At 44.6% G+C, this 21,642-nt stretch overlaps 1 protein-coding gene across 4 annotated transcripts in view; it reads right to left on the bottom strand.

The window, feature by feature from the left end:
* PDE8B (phosphodiesterase 8B) overlaps positions 1-21,642 on the bottom strand; it is a 182,940-nt gene that overhangs the window by 144,333 nt on the left and 16,965 nt on the right. The window contains exons 1-2 of one of the 4 annotated variants that reach the window (XM_036409582.2): positions 10,056-10,313; positions 9,594-10,013 (exon numbers count right to left, since the gene is read on the bottom strand). The exons of the other annotated variants lie outside the window; for them this stretch is intronic. Coding sequence (XP_036265475.1) covers positions 9,594-9,935 — 342 coding nt within the window. The 5' untranslated portion in view covers positions 9,936-10,013; positions 10,056-10,313. Of the gene's footprint in view, positions 1-9,593; positions 10,014-10,055; positions 10,314-21,642 lie in introns of those variants that run through there. 4 annotated transcript variants of the gene reach the window in all.

The raw sequence follows: 21,642 nt of genomic DNA, 5'->3' as shown, positions 1-21,642 counted from the left end.
GTCTACCAAAGGAAGGAAAAGGAAAAGGAAAAGGAAGAGGAAAAGGAAAAGGAAAAGGAAAAGGAAAAGGAAAAGGAAAAGGAAAAGGAAAAGGAAAAGGAAACAAAAAGGGAAAAGGAAAGGAAAGAAAAGTTAAGAATAAGGACACAGTTTAATCAACTTTGCTCTATTTCTTCAAAAAGTGCCTCATCAACTTAAGCTCCCCCCAGTCAAAAACGGGTCATTTGAGCACCTAAAGAATAACAACTGCAGTGAGTTGACATGCACCAAATATGTGTGTGATCCATAGTGATACTCAACAAGCGAACAGAGAAACAAGTACACAAAAATCAGTGTCATCCCAGGAGAATGTTAGGGAATCATCTCATTTTGAAAACTGGAAGTAAGAGGAAAGATTCACACATTTAACCTTCCTTTCCTATATAAACTCTGTCCCAGGGAAACCAACTAGTTGATGAGTTTTTCTTTTTAGAGATATTCTAGCTAATAAGTTAAGGAGAAATGATAGGACAAGAATATTGCAATTTTACACCCCTATTCATGGATGTAAGCAGCGACAGTTAATAATGGGTTGCCAAGAGACAACCAAACACAGATGAGAACACAGTATCATCTCAAATGTATTCTCACCCCCTAAAATCTAGCATAATCTGAGCAAACCTCTAAATCTAGCTATAATTTCTAGCAAACACAGAAGACAGAGAAACATGTTAGATGCGCCCCGGAAAGCAAACAGTAAAACACAGAATGGGGGGGAAAGTTACAAGACAAACAACCCAGGCTCCTCCACTAACTAACTGCCAGTGAAAAGAGACACAAAGATGAAGAGACTTAAAAGACACATCAACCAATCACAATGAGTGAACCTTATTTGGATACCAAAAGCTAAAAACTAGTAAGACAGTTAGAAAAATGTGATTGATATTATGTACAGTTGTTGCTACAGAATGAATGTCTGACACTCCCACCCCCACCCCAATTCATATATTGGATCCTAAGCCCCAGTGAGGTGGTATTAGGAGGTGAGGCCTTAGGGAGGTGATTAGGTCGTGAGGACAGAGCCCTCTTGAATGGACAGGTGAGGACACAGTGAAAAGACTGTGGACAATGAATGAGAAATCAGATCCTAACCTGACACCAAATCTGCTGGCTCCTTCATCTTGGACTTCCCAGCAACTTATCGCTGTTGTTTGTAAGTCACGCAGTCTATGGGATTTTTGTTATAGCGGCCCAAACTAAGATAGCAGTTATTACATTTTTAATGTATAATGGCTTTACAATTTAAAAACAGAGAACTGTGAGAGTTAAAAAATTAACACTGAAGTAGTTGTCAAGCCCCTTGAGCTCCTTGCGCCCCAGTTCTCTCTCCACCACCTGAGCCCTCACCTCCTCAGCACCAACAATCACTTAGGATAATTACTCCCCAAAGGGGCATCGCAGGTTCTCCCTCTGCTTCACCTCCCTCCGGAGAAGCCCGTTTCTCCCAAAGGAAATGCGCACAGCAGAAACACTAGTTCTAATTCAATTTTATGTTTCTCTCAAATATGGTTTCAATATTATAAATATATTCTATTTATACAATCTGGCTAAATACATTTTGAGGCTAACCTGCAAACATATATAACATTGTTTCTATATGAAAACCATTTCCCAATACCAACTAGATGCCTTACAAAGTCTATTTCTGTCATGGAATATAAATATAAATGTGAGGGTTGTCTTTTACATTTATTCAAAGCGTTTTCTGATTTTCTCTACCTCAAAGTTTGCATCTTTGACGCACAGAAGAGGTTCTAGCCTTTTCCTCTAAAATCTCAACAAACAAACGGGCGGGGAGAAGGTGTCTGCAGCACCCCTCCCTGTCACAGCCATTAGAGAGAATAACGGGCCACCTTCCTGTCCTCACCAGCTCCTCCCAAAGGGATGAAGGTCCATGATCAGCACCATAGTGGGGCTGATCTCTGCAGAGAAAGGCGCTGAGCTTTGGGAAGCTCACAGAGTCCATGCGCACGATGAACTCTGGGAAGTGATGTTAATCAGCGCTGGCCCAGCCATTGACAAAGTTGATCCTTTGCTCTCATGTTTGTCTGGCCATCACTGTGGTGGGTATAATTCTGAAGGAACTCTGGAGGGTGCTATGGTAGTCAGGGCTTCTATTAGAGTGTGGGGAAAAGAGAAACGTTTAGTTCCAGCCAAAGCTCAGCTCAAAACACTACTGAAGTTTATGAAGCATCAGCTGGTGGAATGGATTTTAATACTAAGGCCCTAACCTACAAGAGCAGAGGCTGTGTGTGGGCCCAGCAGTCACAAAACTCAAACTCCATCCTGGGCCTACAACAGGCAAGATTTTACCATGTCGTCTCCTTTGGAAATACAGCCGCGGCAGACCAAACCCAGCAGCAGTTTTCAAAGCTTTAGGATAACGTGTCTGTCTGCATGAATCTGGTCAGTCATCTACATTGGCCAAATCTATCTACTTGAAAGTTGGATACATTTCCCAATAAAAAAACCCAATTACATGTTTCAACAATTTTGAATCCTAAATAACCAATCTCTTCTTAATTAGCAAAACAGAAATAATAGCAACCACAGGATTATTAGCAGCTACTCTTTGTATAATATTTAATGTGCCAAGTACTGTATTCATTGAAAATAATGATCTGTTTTGACAAAGCTACTCCAATTTTGTATGCATTTTACATTCTCCACTCAATTCAAAATAACATTCCAGTTCAAGCTAATAGAAGGGTGACGGTGAACATGTAAGAGGAAAAACCTCACTCACAAGACCCCCTGATTGCGCCCCACACACACCTGTTTCTCTCCTCTCTGCTCCACATAACTCTATAGGTACAGCGCCAGCCTTGGGCCGTCAGGCCTGTGTGAGAGACAATAAAGCTCAGTGGATAAGGGCCCTGAAGTTGGATTCAGATGACCCTGTATTCAAATTCCAGCCTTTACTTTGAGTTATTTATTCTATCATTTCCTCATTTGTAAAATAAAAATAAAAATTTGTATCTCATAGTGTTTTATGTAGATTAAGTAAAACCATGTATCTAAAGTGCCCTGGGAATAGCACAGACTTAAACAACAGGCAATATTACTGTATCTATTCTAACATATCTTGTTGCAAAATGTACAAACTATACGTGAAAATATGAATCGCCTTGGAAACAAGAGATAACCACAATATTTTCTTCCTTTCATTGATGAATTATCCAAAAGTAAAATTGTCTCCTCATTTTTATGATAGCAGCAATTACATGCTTCTATTTTTCTGAGCACTGTCCCTAAGGACGAGGTGCAAGAAGTTGATGATAAAGAGTGAAGCATCAAAATCCTGAATAAAACTTGGCTTTTATCCATCAATGGAAGAAGAGAAAATGGGCAAGAAACTAACAACAACAAAATCTAAATTAACCTATAAGGTAACTTGTTAAAAAGCAGTGCTTTGAATTAAAACATAAAAACTACGAAGACTTCCACTGTAAGATGTTAACACCTATTTTTTTAAATGAACTCCTGAACACATGTGAATACCCTAAAATGCTTTAAATGTATTCTTTATAGAAAATATCAGCTTATAAACATATAGTAAATCTCACTTGTTAACTTTCTAAGACTCTAGAGAGAAGGTGTAGTGAGCAGGAAAGTACAAATTGAGCAAAAATGTAACTAGCTGAATAAGCTGGTAACCCGCTCAGGGAACTTCCCTCCCCTCCCTCTGGGCTTTGAGATCATGGGGACCAGGGAAGTGGGTGAGGAGCAGAGGGCATGACAGAAACAGTCTGTGTGGACTGACTACGTGTGCCCTCCCCAATCCCTACGCTGCAGTCCTAGCCTGGTCTCCGGAGGTGAGGCTTCTGGGAAAGAATTAGGTTCGATGAAGGCGCGAGGGTGGGTCCCCATCACAGTGTCCCTGCAAGAGGAGAAAGAGACACGAGGACTCGCTTGCTCTCTGCCATGCGAACACACACCAGACAGCCATCTGCAAGCCGGGAACAGTGCACCCACAAGGCGCAGAACCTGCAGCAGCTTGAGCTTGCCCTTTCCAGACGGGAAAACAGGGAGAACAAGAGGTCTGTGGTTTCAGTCACCTGTTCCTGGCCGTTTGTGCCAGCAGCCAGAGCTGACTAAGGAAAGTCTGAGCAGAGTCGGGGCGGAGAGGGAACTGAAGAGGAGGATTTGTTTTCAGCAATAACTTAGAGGTCTCCAAACAAGATAACTGCACATATTTTCGTATCATTAGTCATTAAACAAACGAGAAACATAAACAATACGTTCAAGGACCATTAAAAAAATGCCATTATTTTAAGCACTCATCGAAATGGCTCATTTTGACTTGAGCTTAGCAGGGTATATCCCTGATGATGCTGAACATCGTCAGCACTTGTTCCAGAGGGGCTTCTGGGGTGTGGCCAGGGTCCTCTCTACCCTGCTCTTGGAAACCTCCATCAACGGGCTCCCTGGCTATATCCTGGTTTCCAGATGTGTTGGCCGAAGGAGGTACCCGTCTGGCTGGAGATGGATGGACGGGAGGACAATGGAATGGGAAATATTTACTCCCTTGGATCCCCTGCCAGGCCACAGACTTCCAACCACTGCTTTCCTCCCTAAGACCACAGCTTGTAGGTCTGCCCTACCCTACAGGTTTGTTTTCTCAGGTTCCCATAACCATTCCCTCCTATTGCCTTTTTCTAGCTCCCCCTTTCCTATCGCTGGGATGATTTTCTTTCATCCTAACACCCCTGGAATAGTCCTTAGATTAATTTTCAATTATCCTTATGAATATGCATCTGTTTCCTGTTCAGACACTGTTTGGTCAGGTGTGAGGAAGGCTGGGTGGGTTAGTCTTGCCTCACCTGGGTGCCGAGGTTACTTACAAACTTCTGATTTGTCACCGGTGTCTGATCTCTTCGCCCTCAGGGGAGAAACCCACATAGAAGGAAGTAAACAGCTTCTGTCCCCCACTCAGAAGTCTTAGCCTGGCTCAGCAACTCTCACCTTTGCCATGTCCCTGAATTCCAGCTTTTACTTGCCCACCTGGCCCCAACGTACTCACCCGCTCCTTCCCAACTCTGCTGGTCTTCTGGATTCTGGGCTCTGTCTTCCCACCTGGTTCTGTAGGGCTCACTCCCTCCTTCCTATTCTGATTCCTGGCCTTCACCCATCATCCACCTAGTGCCACAAGACCCGCCCTCGCCAGCATGGCCTGTCCTGCTCAGTAGTCACCGGCGTGGGACTTCAGGGGGGAAGGAGCACCTCTGAAAAGTGAGCAGCTTGCACCACGTTACTTTCTGTTTTGAGGACTTATTTAACAAAAGTTCAAGTGAGGGAGAATTATCCGACAGTCCTTAAAAATTAAGGTAACTCAAAAGAAAACAGGGAAAACTGAGCTATGGCAGAAAACAAATTTGAGTTTTACTAAATCAATGTGAGGCTTATGCTCCATTTTATTTTTTTAATTTATTTTTTAAATTAAATTATTAGGCTCCATTTTAAAATGAAAAAATAATGGTGAAAAGGTCTAGTAAGAACTTCAAAAGTCGAGGACTGAACATGGTTCTGTACCATGTCATGTGGGCCTGTGTTAAGCTCCTCCCTTGCCTTGCAACTTTCCATCAGGCAGGACGGGCTCCAGCGGGGCAGAGCACCTGTGGCACGGCGATGGCAAAGCAAGACACCAGGTTCTACAAACCCCACTATATCCTGAGGGGAAGTCACACTCAGGAAGCCAGAGTGGGCTACGTGGTCCAGCACTCCCCCGACCTACAAACTCCAGCCAGCCTTGGAGGCTCAGCATTTGGCTTCATGAATGGAGATGGCAGGTGGCTCATATAAAAGCAAACTAAGGTGAAGGCAGAGCTGTAACTAGTACCCCAAATACATGCAATGTGATGCCTTCCACTCCATTAACAGTCAGTTTAATGCATTTAAAAGCACCCGTCTCAAAGTGTGCTTCCCCAGAACATGCACACTAGCATTTTTTGGAAGCTTGTTAGACATCCAAATCCCAAGGCCCCACCCAAGATCTACTAAATTAGAAACTGGGATTTGGGGCCAGAATCTATATTCTATCAAGACTTCCAAGTGACTCTCATGCACACTAAAGACTTATAGAGCAAAAATAATATTTATCAAAAACAGTTCTATTCTTCCCCCAAATAAAAATCTCATTAATTATTTACCACAAGCTCAGAAAAATATCTATTGCTTTTCCCTTTAAACTCGGAGGGGGGGGTGGGGGGGAAGTAGGGGGAAGGACATGGAATGAATATTATAGAAGTCACTAATCAGTAGCTTAGACACATTCTTTTGTAAGAGGTTCCCCATCCTCATCAGGCTTTCCTTACCAAACTCCATGGCTACTCTCTGGATCCCTAGTGTCTACCACAGAGTCTGGCCCAAATACTGGCTAAATGCATAAGTCAGCGTGATGAATGGAGGAGAAAGTGGGAACTGGCAACACTGCCCATCAGCACAAAATCATTTGGAAACTCCACCTCCTGTGCCTGATCCACCAAACAGCGAACCTACACAGAGATGGCTGCCAGTTGACTGTATGTCAAAACAGACTTTCTACAACTAGCTGCCTAGTCTCAGCTGCCTCCCCAGTTGCAGCAGCTGGTATGAGAAAAGGCTTGTAAGAACCCCCGGATCTTCCCAGAGAGAGATTCAACTATCTCCTCCGAGGATTTCTGAACAAGAATCACAAAACTGGCACAATATCAGAAGTGAGCATTCTGCAGGATTCTCCTGTTGGAGTACTATTTTTAAAAAGGCAAACAAGATGGAGAGGAATTGCTAGGAAGTTGCATTTTTACAGCAATTGGAGACAAATCTAATTTCTTACCAGAAATGGAAACCCATATGATATCATTGTACTGTATATGAATTATTAATGTTTATAATTTTTTTGTAAGTTAGGCATTCAGGAAGGTTCCTGTTGACATCATGTTTGACATCATAATGCTTCATCATTCTAAAAGCTTAATGAGATGAATTATTGCTAGAAAAGAGAGAGAGTGGGAGATCAAGCACACATATTTGTACTCTGGGGAACACCAGAGACCAAGTAAATAATGAGGATATGGTTTATAATTGATGTACAAAGGGAATTTTTTTAAAATGATTATAGCCCACTGTAAACAGGACAAAAAAGCAAAGACTTTACTTTTCTACTTGAGCATCTTAGAGAGGGGGAGCATGGCAGCCATGACTAGCAATTATCTCAGACTCTTAGCTATAAGAATTCTGATTCTAAAAATAAATAAAAGTAGTTTTTACAAAATTACCTTAACTACAAACGAGTATGGAACATGTGAAGATTGAATATATATATATCACTGGATCACAAGTCCTACAAGGATACTATTAAATATATTAAAGCAATTCTATAGTAACAATTCTGTAGGATTTATATAATTCTGGTCTCATATTTAATTTCAAATCTATAGTTTCTGAGATCTACACATGCAATTAGTGCTGAGTCATTAAACCACCAGTTTCATTCCCAACATTCCTAGTAATAGCTTGGAATGAATTAAGCTCTTATTTGAAAATCTTGTTGATAAAGCAAAGCGAGTTAAATTCCAACGCAGGTCAAGCCTTTTAACACTTCAGCCAAGTAGCAATGATGTTTATACAAGTTTATACTAGCTGCTAATAATTGGGACTCACTTTCCCTCCAGTTTTTACTCCATTTGGTCTCTAAGTAGCCTCTTGAGAGAAGTACTAAAACATGGGGAATGAATCCATTCATTATTCTTTCTTTCATTGAACAAACATGGGGTAGCTAGAGTTGCCAGGTACTAAATTGGGAATCCTGCTACTTTGAAAGGCAAAACACACAATGTCTCTGAAGCAACTAAAAAAAGTTTCAAAGTTCATAAATTGTCACCATTCTAAACTACTGCTTCATGTCTTCAAACTTCATTTTCAACAAGGAGACAAAAGGACAGTCTTTATAGATAATATCCCAATTAATTATTTAACCAAATATAAAATTTTATTTTCCTGAAATTTCTCCTAATGCAAACTTTAGGTGAACCAGTGTGTAGAAAAACTTGACAAAAGAAAAACATGCTGTTCTGCACATGCCTCTATAACAAACGCTCCATTGGTAGATTGCACTGTCATGCATCCAGGTCTCTAGTGTTTGGACATTCTATCATCACATGGTTAACATCCAAAAGCTAGAAGAGAACGCTTATTAACTGGCAGATAGCAGGGCTCAATAAATGGTGTTTTATTATAATGATTATATTATCATACCACATATGTAATTATTACCAGTAAAAGGCTACAGCCATAAATAAGCATCATGTTAAGCTTCATGTTGCAAAATCAGATGCTGCTAAAGTAAGTGCACTGAGGAGGCTTTTGGTCTTCCAGACTGAAGCCAGACAAGCCGTCCCTCCACTGGGAGCTGACTTTATCCAGTGAAGACCAGAATGCTCCTCACACTAGGCCCATTGGGAGACGACTTTTCCAAGTATTAAACACACGATTGTGTATAACCAACGGAACGGCTGCTGGTAACCCGCTGGCCATGTACACGCTGTGGATGTCACGCAGCTTCTATAGAACATTACAAGTCATGGAGATGTATTTTTTTCCCCATCTGCACAATGGGATGTGCCATTGTCATTCTGTTGGCTACATGGATTAAAGGCCCAGTGGCCAGGTTTACACAATGAAAACCCTCTTGGATTTAACGGTATTTTGAGAACATACAGAAGGGCAGCAAGCATTAAAGCAATCACGTTTCCTTCTGAAATATCTGGTGACTGCTTTAATCACTTAGACCATTTCCCCCACTTCCTCACAACCCCACCCTCCGGGAAGACGAGATGTGTGTGCAGAATTTCCAGCGTCAGACAGCTGCCCTGCACTGCAAACCCACTCCCCTCGCCTGGCTCCGCTGACCCTCCAAACTCAAGGCAGGTTCTCTCCATTAGGTCCCGACTGCAGCCAGCCCAAACTAGGGACAAACAACAGGTCCCGCTCTGGTTCTCTCCCTCCATCTTCCACAAACGCACACCCTCGTTCATTCACAAATCCCCAGCCTGGCTCCTCAGACTCCATGCGGCTGGGCTGGTTTCCCCAGGTTAACACTGGAATGCGAGGCACTACGGTCGGTCTCCCGGCCCCAGGTCTGCACCATTCCCCTGAAAGCCACGCCAGTCGTCCTGGTGCTCGGCTTTCATTCAATCAGACTGGCCACCGAATGCTCTCAATGACACCCATCCCTGCTCTCTCGCACGAACCCAGACACAGCCTTCCTCCCTCCATGGGAACTCGGCCAGCCCGCCGGCTCCCCAATGCGCTCCCTTTTCCCACCCATTCCCCCAGAACCAGCTCCCGGGACCCCTCCAGGGGTCTCTCTCCTGCTCAGATTTCCTGGCTCTCATCGCCCCCCACGAATGAAAAGTAAACTCCTCCTGGGTGACCACCTCCCCTACCCCACCGCGTCACGGCCACTCAGTTCCGCTGGAGCCCCCTTTACCCGTGCAAACCGGACAGACAGACAGACAGACGGACGGGACGGGTGCCCCCCACCCCCAGCCGTGCCTGCGCCCGGGGGCGTTTACCTGGAGGTTGGAGTAGGTGGTCTGGGTCTCGGCCTCGGCGCTGCTGCAGCAGTGGCGCCGCCGGCCCCGGCAGGTGGTCGCCGCGGGGGCTGCGGAGCCCGAGCTGCTGCTGCTGCTGCCCAGCTCGGCGCGAGCCCTGCGGACCCGGGCGGCGCCGGGAGGCCCGGACTCGCGGCTCCTGGGGAGGGTGGCGGCGGCGTCGGGCTGCCCCGAGAGGCCGGGCACGGGAGGCTCGGGGCCCTGCGACACGCTGGTGGTGTGGTGGGGCGAGTTGGACTCGTCCGAGTCCCGACAGTAGATCACGCCGCTCTGCGAAACGTGGATGCTGGGGGCGCAGCCCATCCCTCGGCCGGGCTCCCCCGCGTCCCGGGCGCCCGGACCCCGCGCCCCCGCCGCCACCTGCAGGGAGGGGGCGGGCGCCTCGGCGTTTGGGGCGCCTGCCCGGCCGCCGCTCCGTCGGGCTCACTGCGGTGTCCCCAGCCGAGCCTCCGGGGGCCGCACGCGTCACCCCAACTTTCCCTTCTGGGCCATCGTCCTCCCGGGGCGGAGGAGCGCGCACACACAGCGCCCGGCGCGCACCGGCGGCCGCCACCCTCCCCGCCCGCCGCGGCGCCCCAAACGCGCTCCCCGCGCCGCCGCCTCCCCCTCCTCCTCCCTCCGCTCGGCCCGCGCCGCCGCCCGGCTCCCCGCGCCCGTGACCCCGGGCCAGGGCGCCCGCCCGCTCCCTGTCTGCCTCTTCTGTCCCCACTTCCAGACCGCGCCCGCGCGCGCGCCCTCCGCCCTCCGCCCTCCTCTCTCCTCTCTCCTCCCTCCGCCCTCCTCCCGCCTCAGGTGCCCCGGCTCCGCAGCCACCGCCGCCCGGCCCGCTGCGCCCGCGGCCCCGCCTGCCGCGCCCCGGCTCCCCGGGTGGGGCGAGCGCGCCCGCCACTCCGCTGGGTCCGCCGGGCTCCAGTGCGCGGCCGCGGGCCCCATGCTTCGGCGTCCTCCCCACCTCATCCCTCCACTCCCTCCACCCCACTGTCCAAAGGCACCATCCTGGTGCCGCCCCCCAGTGCCCCAGCCTCTCTTCCCCTCGCCACAGATACCGGCAGGGGCCTGAGGGCGGTGTAGGGGGGGTGGAGTGGGGGGGGGGAGCACCGCAATAAGCCTTTCACGAAGACATATTAACACATCCCTGAGCTAAACATCAGGACGCCATGCAGAAATAGTAGGGACCTTATAGCCCAAGCCGTCCCATCTGACTTGGTCACCCCCCTGTACACTCAGAAAGCTAAGGCGAGACCTCGTGCTTCCACAGCCCCCACCCTTGTACTCTGGAGGCCAAGTGGGATGGCGACTCAGGCTTCTTAAGTCCATTCCACGTCTACCCATGACCTGGAGGTTCATGCCCAGGGGTGGGCGTCTACAGAGGAAGGAACACTTAAACACACAAACGCTCCTAAGATCCAAGGGGGAAAAAACCAGAAACTCCGTGTGGTTCTTGGTTTTGTCCTCCAGAGTTTTCAACCCTTTCTTGGGTGCTGCTAAATTTTCATCCTGGCTTCTACCCCATCCAGCCCTAGTTGTCAAGGGCTCTTCCTCACACTCTGGACAGGGCTGTGAAATGGTGAGCCTCCCATCACTCCCCTGAGAGAGGATGCACAGGCTCCAGGAGAATAGAAACATCTTTAGAAGCAAGGCTGCTTTTCATTCTCCTCCTGATGTGAACGTGGAGGTAGAACGGCCCATTTACTCACTGGATCTTCTAGAGATTCCTGCCTGCTGCTCAAGGGAGACCAGTGATGGTCTAAAAAAGGACTCAAGACAGAGTTGCTTGTAAGAGCAAGGGCAAGAACAGAGTTACAATGTAAAGCACAAAGTATCCAATTGAAATAATTCGATTCTTCCTTTTCTTTCTCTACCCCTAACACCGACCTTTGAAGTGATTGGATGAAGGCTTCCAATGACAGCTTCTAACCTTCATAGAGAAGCAAGGTGTCACTCCAAATCCCAAATTAGATACTAGAATTCTAATCTAATTCTTCTTTGCTTCTCTTCTCAGTTTAACATTTTGACTTTCCATCTTGGAATCAACATCTGGGAAGAAAGGAAGGAGGAAGGAAGCAGAGAGGGGATGAGGGAGGCTGAGAGGAAGGAAAGATAGAGCAGAGGGAGAGATTGAGCTAGGATAGGACTGTCTCGATGACAGCCTCAGGCTTGTCTCCAGGGAAGACTCTGAAGCTGAGATGGTGCTTCAGCATTGTCCTGAGGTGGAGCCAGGAGGAGGGGCTTTTTTTGGATCAGGAGTTACTGGCCATCGGATTTTCTCCACCAGAAAACTGGTTGTAATTTCTGTTATATCATAGTCTTCTTGCCTTCTCTTCTCTGAGTAGTTTCATTACAGGAACCACATTCCTAGAGAAGACTCTGAAAGAAGACATGTGGCATGGAATGTAGCATGGCTGGTAGATGTCAAAAAATGGCCATCTCAGCAAGCTCAGGAAGGTGGCTCTCTTCCGGGACCGACAGCTGAGCTGAGGGCTTTCTGCTGGCAGCACTACGCCAGCTGGAGGAGAAAGTCCTTCTTTCCCGGTATCACAGCTTCCACCAAGGTTCCCTTCCAGGCTGCCTGGATCCATGCTCCCTTGTCCTATCCATGCCTTTAAGAACCCCACATTGAACGGTCAAGACTGAGAGACAAGGACAATCATTCATTTAAAATAAGAGTGAGCTTGATGGCTGCTATCTGCTCTATTTCCAAAGGACCATTCAGAATCTGGACAAACATCATCAGAGTTAAATTATAAAATCACCAGTCTCCATACCAATCCCTGATGTCATGCTAAGTCAAGAACTAATTGTTCTTAAACTGTATCTAGGATTCAGATTATGTATACACACTAGAGGCACGGTGCATGAAAATTCATGCACGCGAGGGGGGTCCCTCAGCCCAGCCTGCCCCCTCTCACAGACCAGGAGCCCTTAGGAGCAAGAGGCGACCCGGTGGTCAGGGGAAAGCAATGCCCCCATCACCCCTCTGCTGCTGCCACTGTTGGCAGCACAAGCCTCTGCTGGCCCTGGTTACCTGTTCCTCGGGCCGGCCCTGGGCAACTGGGGGTCTGAGGGGACTGGGGGACTCTGGAGGCAGGCATGTGGCAAGGTTGCTCTAGTGAGGCTAAGGGGACTGGGCACCACCATCTTGTGGCTGTGGGTGCCACCATCTTTGAGGGTGGGGCAGTCTATTAGCATATTCCCTCCTTATTGGCTGTGGGTGCCGCCATCTTTGTGACAGCATGAGGGTCAATTAGCATATTCCCTCTTTATTAGGATTTTAGTCATTAGCCCTCAGGGAGCTATCAATGGCAGCCATTTCTTTGAAATTTACAGTTATGCTAAATTTCATGCCCTAAGAATACAATTACTATAACGAAACTACCCAGAAAAAAGAAGGCGAGAAGTCTATGATAATACAGAAATTACAACCAGTTTTCTGGTGGAGAAAATGAAGGGCTCAATCCTGAAGGGACAAGTCATACAGAAACAAATTTAGGTTAAACTTTCTACATTAAAAAAGAAGAAAAAAAAAAAAAGCACAGCTGGTGTCACTCAAAGGTTGAGCATTGGCCCAGGAACCAAGAGGTCACTGGTTTGATTCCCAGGCAGGGCACATGCCCAGGTTGCAGGCTCAATCTCCAATAGAGGGTGTGCAGGAGGCAGCCATCAATGATGATCCTCTCTCATCAATGTTTCTATCTCTCTATCTCTCTCCCTTCCTCTCTCTCCAAAAACCAATTTTAAAATATTTTAAAAGAAGAAAAAATAAAGATTAAGCCTTGACAGAACCTCAAGGTCGTTAGTGACTAGGACTAAGTTGCTTAAGTATGTTTAATTGGACATTTTATACCCTGACCAGTGCCTTTTGCTGAGTATGACTCTTCTGTGGGACTAGAAGACGGAATGAGGAAATGCACTAGGCATACATATTTCCTCCCTATCCCTGAGGAGCCAATACTTCCAATGTCTTCCTCAGACACAATTCCACTGCCAATTCTGGCTTACTGAAAGGAAAAAACAAAACAAAACAGTGCAGCCCTCTCCTCTGCACCAAGTGTTTGCAGTGGGAATATGTAACTTGCCCCCGTGGCTGGCACAGACCTGGTCACTGAAACATGTAGAAATGTGCAAATGGAAGAGAGATGGTTTCGCTGAAATCATTCTCTCACTTAGCTGTGAAGCCTGAGTGCTTGCTGGTGTAAGTGATTTCTGGACCAATTCCCATGTCACGGTTTCAGTGTACTCCAGGATAACAGCCGTCTACGAGCTTAGGCACTGCAGATAAACTTTGGGTTCACGTTACAGAATAAAGCCAGAAAAACAAACATTATAAAAAAAATTAAATTAAGTGAAAAAGACTTGCAGTCGATGTCCAAGAAATAAATCAAAAGAAAGCCAACTAAATCAGAAATTTCTTTCAAAACTAAACCTCCGCTATGTCCAGGGTCAGCTGAATAGCTTGTATGTTTTATACTAATATTAAATAGGACTTTCTTCCAGAATTATGGCCCTGAGGCACTGCAAGACTCTGAAAAACTAATATTCCTTCCCATTCTAAAATAGTATGACTCTTCCAGAATCCCTAAAGGAGCAGAAAGTGTGACTAATATATCCTGAATGATTCATAACCATAAAGGTTAAAACAATAGCAGTTTTCTGGTTAATCTTTAGATAACCAAATATTTAATCAAACAATCAACCTTCCAGAGTTTCTAAATTCAAACTACTTTCCTAGTGGTGGACCTTATTGGAAATCTAACCAACTGGTAAGTGGAATGTTGTGGAGGGTTCATTGAACTCAGAGTGAGAGGGATGGATCTGAACCAAGGTGCTACTGCCTTTTAGAGCTGTAGAGCTTCAGGCAAGTCACTGATGGAATTAAAGGAGGAAGAAAGAAGGCAGGAGGTGGAAAACCCTGAAACAACTTCTCTATGTAGTGGAAGTCACTGTAGGTTCTACCACCTTAAGAAAACTCCCCATGCCTGGCCTGTGTGGCTCAATGGTTGAGCATCAACTGACCTATGAACCAGGAGGTCATAGTTCCATTCCTTGTCAGGGCCCATGCTCAGGTTGTGGGCTCAATCCCCAGTTGTGGGCATGTATGATTCTCTCTCATCATTGATGTTTCTCTCTCTCCCTTTCCCTTCCTCCTCTCTGAAATAAATCAATAAAAAATATAAATATAAATAAAAAAAAGAAAAAGGTTCAGGCCCTCTTCAGCCCCCATGCGCACTTTGCTAGGCATACCTTCCACTCCAAAAGATTTCATTACACTACAGGATGCCAAATCACTTGTTCAGCAAATATTTACTGAGTGGTAACTTTGTATCAGATACTAAATAGGCACTGGGGAATAAGACATAAACAGTCTCTTATATCGATGGAATCGAGAATATTATGGAGGGTTGTCAGATAAAATTCTCAGGTAGTGGTGAAGGTTATCTAGGGATCTAAAATAGTTTGATGTAATAGAAAGATACGTGGATAGGGTTATGGACATTTTCTCAGGAGATAAAAGCTAAGATTCTCAGAAAACCTAATCAAAGGAATATCATTATTTCTCTCCCTCTGTCCACCCATCCACACAATTACAATAGAACATTGTTTGAGCACCTACCACTATGCCAGGCACTGTGAGGACACAGAAAAGTAAGATCCTCGGTACTAGCTTTCTGGCAGTTCCAAGGGGACACTGATAGACACAATGGGAGTGTGTTAACACTTACTACGAAAACGTGATCCAAGCCCAGAAAGGGAGATCACTGTGGGTGTAAGGGGAAGTGATGCAGAAGATGTCATGGAGAAGAGGGGGTGTGGCAATTGGGGGAAGGGGCAGTGTTTGAATAAGTGGAAAAGAGGATAATCCAGAGAGAATGATGGAAGTGAAGACCTAGAGTTGGAAACATACATGGAATGGTGGAAGGACACAGAAATAGATTATTCAGAAGGTGTGTGGTATGGGGGAAGAGAATAGCATTATTTTGGCTGACAAGGTAGGCTATGACCAGGGACCCCTACCAAATGCCAGACTAAAGAGTTTAGTGAAATTCTAGTCATTGGGAATTACTGAAGACTTTCAATAAGACTGTGCTTTACAAGTGCTATTTTACTGAGATAAGTCTAGTTTCATATTCAAGAAGGACTGGTGAAAGGAGTCAGGAATGAGGATCCGTAAAGAGTTATAATAATCCCGGAATTGGGTAATAAGGGTTGTTATGGACTGAACTGTGTCCCGCTCATAAATTCATATGTTGAAGCCCCAATTCCCGATGTGAATGTGTTTGAAAACAGGGCCTTAAGGAGGAAATTTATGTTAAATGAGGTCGTACAGTGAGCTCTTAATCCAATAGGACTGGTATTCTTACTAAGAAGACGGGGAGACACCAGAGTTCTCACCCTCTCTCTCTCCAGGCGGTCTCAAGAGAAAAGGCCACATGACCAACACTGCGAGAGAGGCCCTGTGTCAGCTTCCAGGTCCCCCACACTAAGAAGGGCACGGCCCCCTTTTCCAGAGTGGCTCAGGAGACAGTCTATCTGCCAAGACTTCCTTGGGTTTCTCTATTGTATGGTCTACACAGGAGTATGAGTTTCTAAATTCTGCCTTTGATACTTCTATTTCAAGAACAGCTCTTGAGCCTCGAAATTTTACTTCTTAACTAGTGAGGCGGCAGTTAAGCCCATGGGCCCTGCATTAGCACCTGCTGTGGTTCTGATGTTTTAATCCTCTGCCTCTGGCTACTGGAGCTGTGAAAGGAAGTGTTCTAGAAGGTTCTGGCAGAAAGTTTCTTCCTTCTCCGAGTTTGACATGCGCTCAGCAGCATGACACTCCCTGTGTTACACCATGAGACATCTCCCAGGCAACAGTAGTTGGGGGCATGACTAACTGCTTCTTCATCCCTCACATGATGTGGCTTCGTAATAAGTTAAGTTAGATATAGGATACTTTCCAGGGAACGCCATACCAGCAGCTGTCAAACTTTAGCATACATCAGATTTCCTTAAAAAGAAAAAAATATTTCAGGGCCTGAGAATTTGCACTTCAGACTAGTTCCCAAAAGAAACTGATGCAACTGACCTCAGGTCATACTTTGAAAACCACTGCTATTCATAAAGTAAGATATTGCAAAACAAAAACAATGACTGAAAAAACAAAACCTTCACCTGTGATGTTTTATTTTCTAAAGCATAATATAATTTGTGCTTAGACCTGAGTGTTTCATTACACAAAGAAATGTCGCAAATCACTACCGTCTGGCAATGTATAAGAATTGTAAAGTGGATTTCAGGGATGTCCCTCTAACCCAGGGACTTCTAAGGACAAGTTTTCAAAAATCTCGCCCTGCCCTGGCCAGTGTCACTCAGTTGATTAGTGTCATCCCGTGCACGAAAGGTCTCAGGTTCTATTCCCGGTCAGGGCGCATACCCAGGTGGGTTCGAACCTCAGTTGGGATACATATGAGAGGCAGCAGCTGATCGATATTTCTCTCTAACATCAATCTCTCTCTCTCTCTCCTTCTTTTTCTCTCTCTCCTTGTCTCCCCATAACCCCTCCTCCCCCCCACTCCCTTCCTCTCTCTGGAATCAATGAAACAAACATATCCTCAGGTGAGATAAAAATAAGTAACAGTCTTGCCCTTTCTGAGACATGTAAACAATGTTCAAATGCACACCAGCAGAACTATTGTATATAATTGTACAGTAGAGTACTTGTTTGTTTTGCTTTTTCTTAATTTATAGTATTCAAGCCTAGAAATGCAAACATCAACTAACTTATAGGAACAATAAATAAAGTTCCAGAAAGCAGTATCCTGAAGATTGGGAGGAGGAAAACTATGTGAATTCAAGTCAGTGTAAGTACATAAAGCAAATAAAATCATTTTCAGGATACTGGCTGAAAAACAATAATAAGGGCTACCATTTAGGAGGTGGCTTTATGTGTTTTATCCCTGTATAAAATCTCTGTGTGTATTATATATGTCTGTATGTGTCTCTTCTTTTACCCTTTGAATATAAAATCTTTCTCTCTCTTTACTGTTAGCCTGAATTTCCCATCAAGCACAGCTAAGGAATTACTTGCTTTCTGCTGACCACAAAGTCATCACTTATCCTGTATAATAAAAGCCTACTATGCTAAGTGTTCAGTTCTCAGGTTGGCTATTCAACAAATCAAAGCATAACATACTAATTATATGCTAAGGCCACTCAACTGCTTGCTGTGATGTACAATGACCAATGGGGGGGGGGGGGGAGTAGGGGCAGGGAGGAGCAGAAGCTCCCTCAGGTAGATTAGGTTGCTGTTGGGATCCAGCCAATCGGGACTGAGGAAGAAGGGCGGGACATACCCTGGAGCCCTCCCTCGGTCCCTCTCTGGCTGGCCAACTTCCCACATCCCTTCCTGGCCTGATTGTGCACCAGTGGGGTCCCTCGGCCTGGCTTGCACCCTCCCCCAATCCCAGACACCTCAAGGGATGTCAGAGAGCTCCCCTGTTTCCCCGAAAATAAGATAGTGTCTTATATTAATTTTTGCTCCCAAAGATGCCTTAGATCTTATTTTCAGGGGATGTCTTACTGTTCCATGAAGAAGAATACAGTACACATTTATTGTTTAATAAAAATAAAGGAAATTTATTACCTGTATACGGTACGGTAGTACAGTAGTTGTCAACACAAACCAGACAAACTGTGAAACTTACAGTGTCAAGAATTTACTCATTTATTCAATGACAATCATGTCATCATCTTCTGGAACATCATCATAACAATCCAATTCCTGAATTTCCTGGTGAATTTCTTGTGACTCCATTTCTTTCAGAATCAGTAGACCAAATCTCTCATGTTTAGCCTAGGGGGGCCTTATTTTCGGGGGGATGCCTTATATTTAACTCAGAAGGAAACCTGTAAGTAGGTCTTATTTTCAGAGGATGTCTTATTTTTGGGGAAACACAGTAGTTTCAGCCAAATCCTGCAGTGAGGGATCCCACTGGTGCATGGATTCATGCACTAGGCCACTAGTAGGCTATAAAAATCCTACATAGCCCTTAAAAACCTACATATGGCTAAGGCATTCCTCACTGAGATCTAAAAGTTAATATTTAGATTCTCTTAATGGGGGAGTTTTTTAAATCACCAACATAAACATCAGCTTTAAAAGAAAAAAGAAAAAACTTCCTTCCTCAAAAAATTAAAGATGCACTAGCATCTGACCCAGTGATCCCACTTCTGAGAATATATCCTGAAAATCCTGAAACATCAATCAGAAATAATATATGCACCCTTATATTCATAGCATCAGTATTTACAATAGCTAAGATCTGGACAGTCCAAGTGCCACCAGTAGATGAGTGGATAAAAAGGATGTGGTACCTTTTACACAATAGAATACTACACAGCTATAAAAAAGAAGGAACTCTTACCCTTTGCCACAGCATTGATAGACCTGGAGATTATTATGCTAAGTGAAATGAGCCAAAGAAAGACACATACCACATGATCTCATATGTGGAATCTAATGAACAAAATAAATTGATGAACAAAACAGGACCAGACTCATGGTTACATGGAACAAACTGACAGATCTCAGAGGGAAGGGATGTGGAGAAGACTGGAAAAGATCAACTAAGGAACTTATATGCATAGTAGAGGCCCAATGCACAAAGATTCGTGCAAGAATGGGCCTTCCTTCCCCAGGTTGCTGGCACCACCTTCGCTCCGGCTGGAGCTGCCTTTTTACTCCAGCCCGGAGCTGCCTTTCAACCTTCCCACCTTCCCATGCTACCCAGAGGCCCGCAGCAGCTGTGGCAGTGTGGAACACCTGTGTCATCACCATGGCCAACATCCCACCCTGCCCCCGGCTACTAGGTGTCTGCATATGCAAATTAATCCACCATCTTTATTGGGTTAATTTGCATACGCACTCCTGATTGGCTTGTTGATGTCTCAAAGGTATGGTCAATTTGCATCTTATGCTTTTATTTGTGTAGCTATGCATAACCCACAGATACAGACAATAATGTGGTGAAGGCCTGCTTTGGGGGTTATGGGGGTTGGGTGGAGGGGGGCAAAGGGGAGGACACAAGAACATCTGTAATAATATCAACAATAAAAAAATCCAAAAAAAAATATCCCTAGAGTTTAGAAATGAAAATGGCATGTTAGGATGAAAGTAGTGTGAGAGTTGTCTCCTGTTGTTAAATTAGGGAATCAAGCCAGGATTTAAGATTTTCCTTCTCTTAACATTTTTGTGAATGATGGAGCTCAGCCACAATGTCTATACAGTAGGTCCTGGGATTACGCCCAAGATCCAGAGCAAAGTATTGTGATTTTCGCCGTAAGTTGGAACCCACCTACATAGGCTCCTACATCACTCACATGGAGCACATACACAGCAGTAGTGAAGTGAAACAGCAAAAAAAAAAAAAAAAAAAAAAAAAAAAAATTAAAAGAAAGATAACAATTCCTGACCTTTACTGTGGTAAATAAATAATAAAAAATATAAAGCACATATGTACATACATCAAAATGACGGAACTTTTTTTTTCATAAATAAATGGGAGATGGCAATGTAACCACGAAATAATGTATGTTGAGTCCGATGTAACCCTAGGACTGCCTGTACATTTATAAGACGTTTTAAGAACTAAATTTCAGAAAGTTCTGTAAGAAACTATAATTCAGATAGCATAAATTTCCACATTAATTGTACTTTTAATATATTGTTTGTCCTGCATACCCAAGTGAATATAAAACATATATACTAATGGGTTAGGTATGCCATATCTACAAGAAGGAAGACTTGTGTGGCCATTCTTAGAACTCCAGGTATGAGGGGCTTATAAATTACCACTGGGAAAGGTCTGGAAGTCATTTTGGAGCTATACTGTATCAAAAAGTCACAGGAGCCCCCTGTGGAGTGGGTGTGTGGGATATGAGATTAGGCATAGAAACCACCATAGAAACAGATAATTCTGCAATAATAAACATAAACAATCTAATGAAGTTCTTCCAAGTTACTTTGCAATATCTATACTAGTTCATTTTTTTTTTTTTAATTTTGAAAGAAGAATGAGAGAAAAGAACACAAAACATCTCAGAGTACATCTTCAAATAGATCTGGTGAAGGCCTGGGGTGGAGGTAGTGGGAGCTGGGTGGAGGGGAACAAAACGGAGGAAAATGGGGTCATCTATAATAGTGTCAACAATAAGATGGCAACATTTTGTGTAGGACCATAAATAAATTTTTGTTGCATAGACTTATTTCTGGCTATGATGATGAAACAGGGACCAATTTTACACTCCTGCCATTAATAGCTAAAAAACAAAAACAAAAACAAAAAACAAACAACACAAAACCCACAGATAAAATATGGAACAAGTATTTTCAGACATCACACAATAGGCACTCAGGACTGTCATCCCTCAGAGAAGGGAAACATGAGGTATACACTATTACCTCAGCTTTCACCCTAGAGACACAGTCCACACCCTGGAGCAGGGAAGGAATCCCAGGCAGAATCCAGGGATATGGCTGACTGGAGTTAACAGAAATCAGAGTTTGGACAGGCTTATGTGGCTAGAATTTATGGGCTGAGTTTCAGAAAGAGAAGCTATATAAACAAAGAACATTAGGGGCACTTGAAAGTTTGCTAAATACCAAAATATGCATGATTAGGGTGAAATTCCACAGGCCAGGAAGAAAGTGACTGGAAAGCTGTAAGCTGAACAATTCACAGAGCTCAAACTGGGAGCTATCCAGGTTCTCACCAGCCAGAGCAGAGGGTCCTTGCTGACCATTCAGGGCACTCAGTAGAGAACCCAGTGGGTCATGCCTTCATAACAAGGTTAAAGAATGCTTATAAAAAGAAGACTCCATATGTACCTTTAAAAGCTTAAAAAAGAAAATCTTAAAAGGATCCAGGGGAAAAGGACATGATAAATACAGAGGAACAAAGAAAAGAATGACAAACTTCTCATTAGAAATCATGAAATATAGAAGAAAATTGAGAGATACCATTAAAGT

Source organism: Pipistrellus kuhlii, unplaced genomic scaffold, assembly GCF_014108245.1.
Source record: "Pipistrellus kuhlii isolate mPipKuh1 unplaced genomic scaffold, mPipKuh1.p scaffold_m20_p_4, whole genome shotgun sequence".
NCBI classification, from domain to species: Eukaryota; Metazoa; Chordata; class Mammalia; order Chiroptera; family Vespertilionidae; genus Pipistrellus; species Pipistrellus kuhlii.
This window is presented reverse-complemented; position numbering and strand designations above follow the sequence as displayed.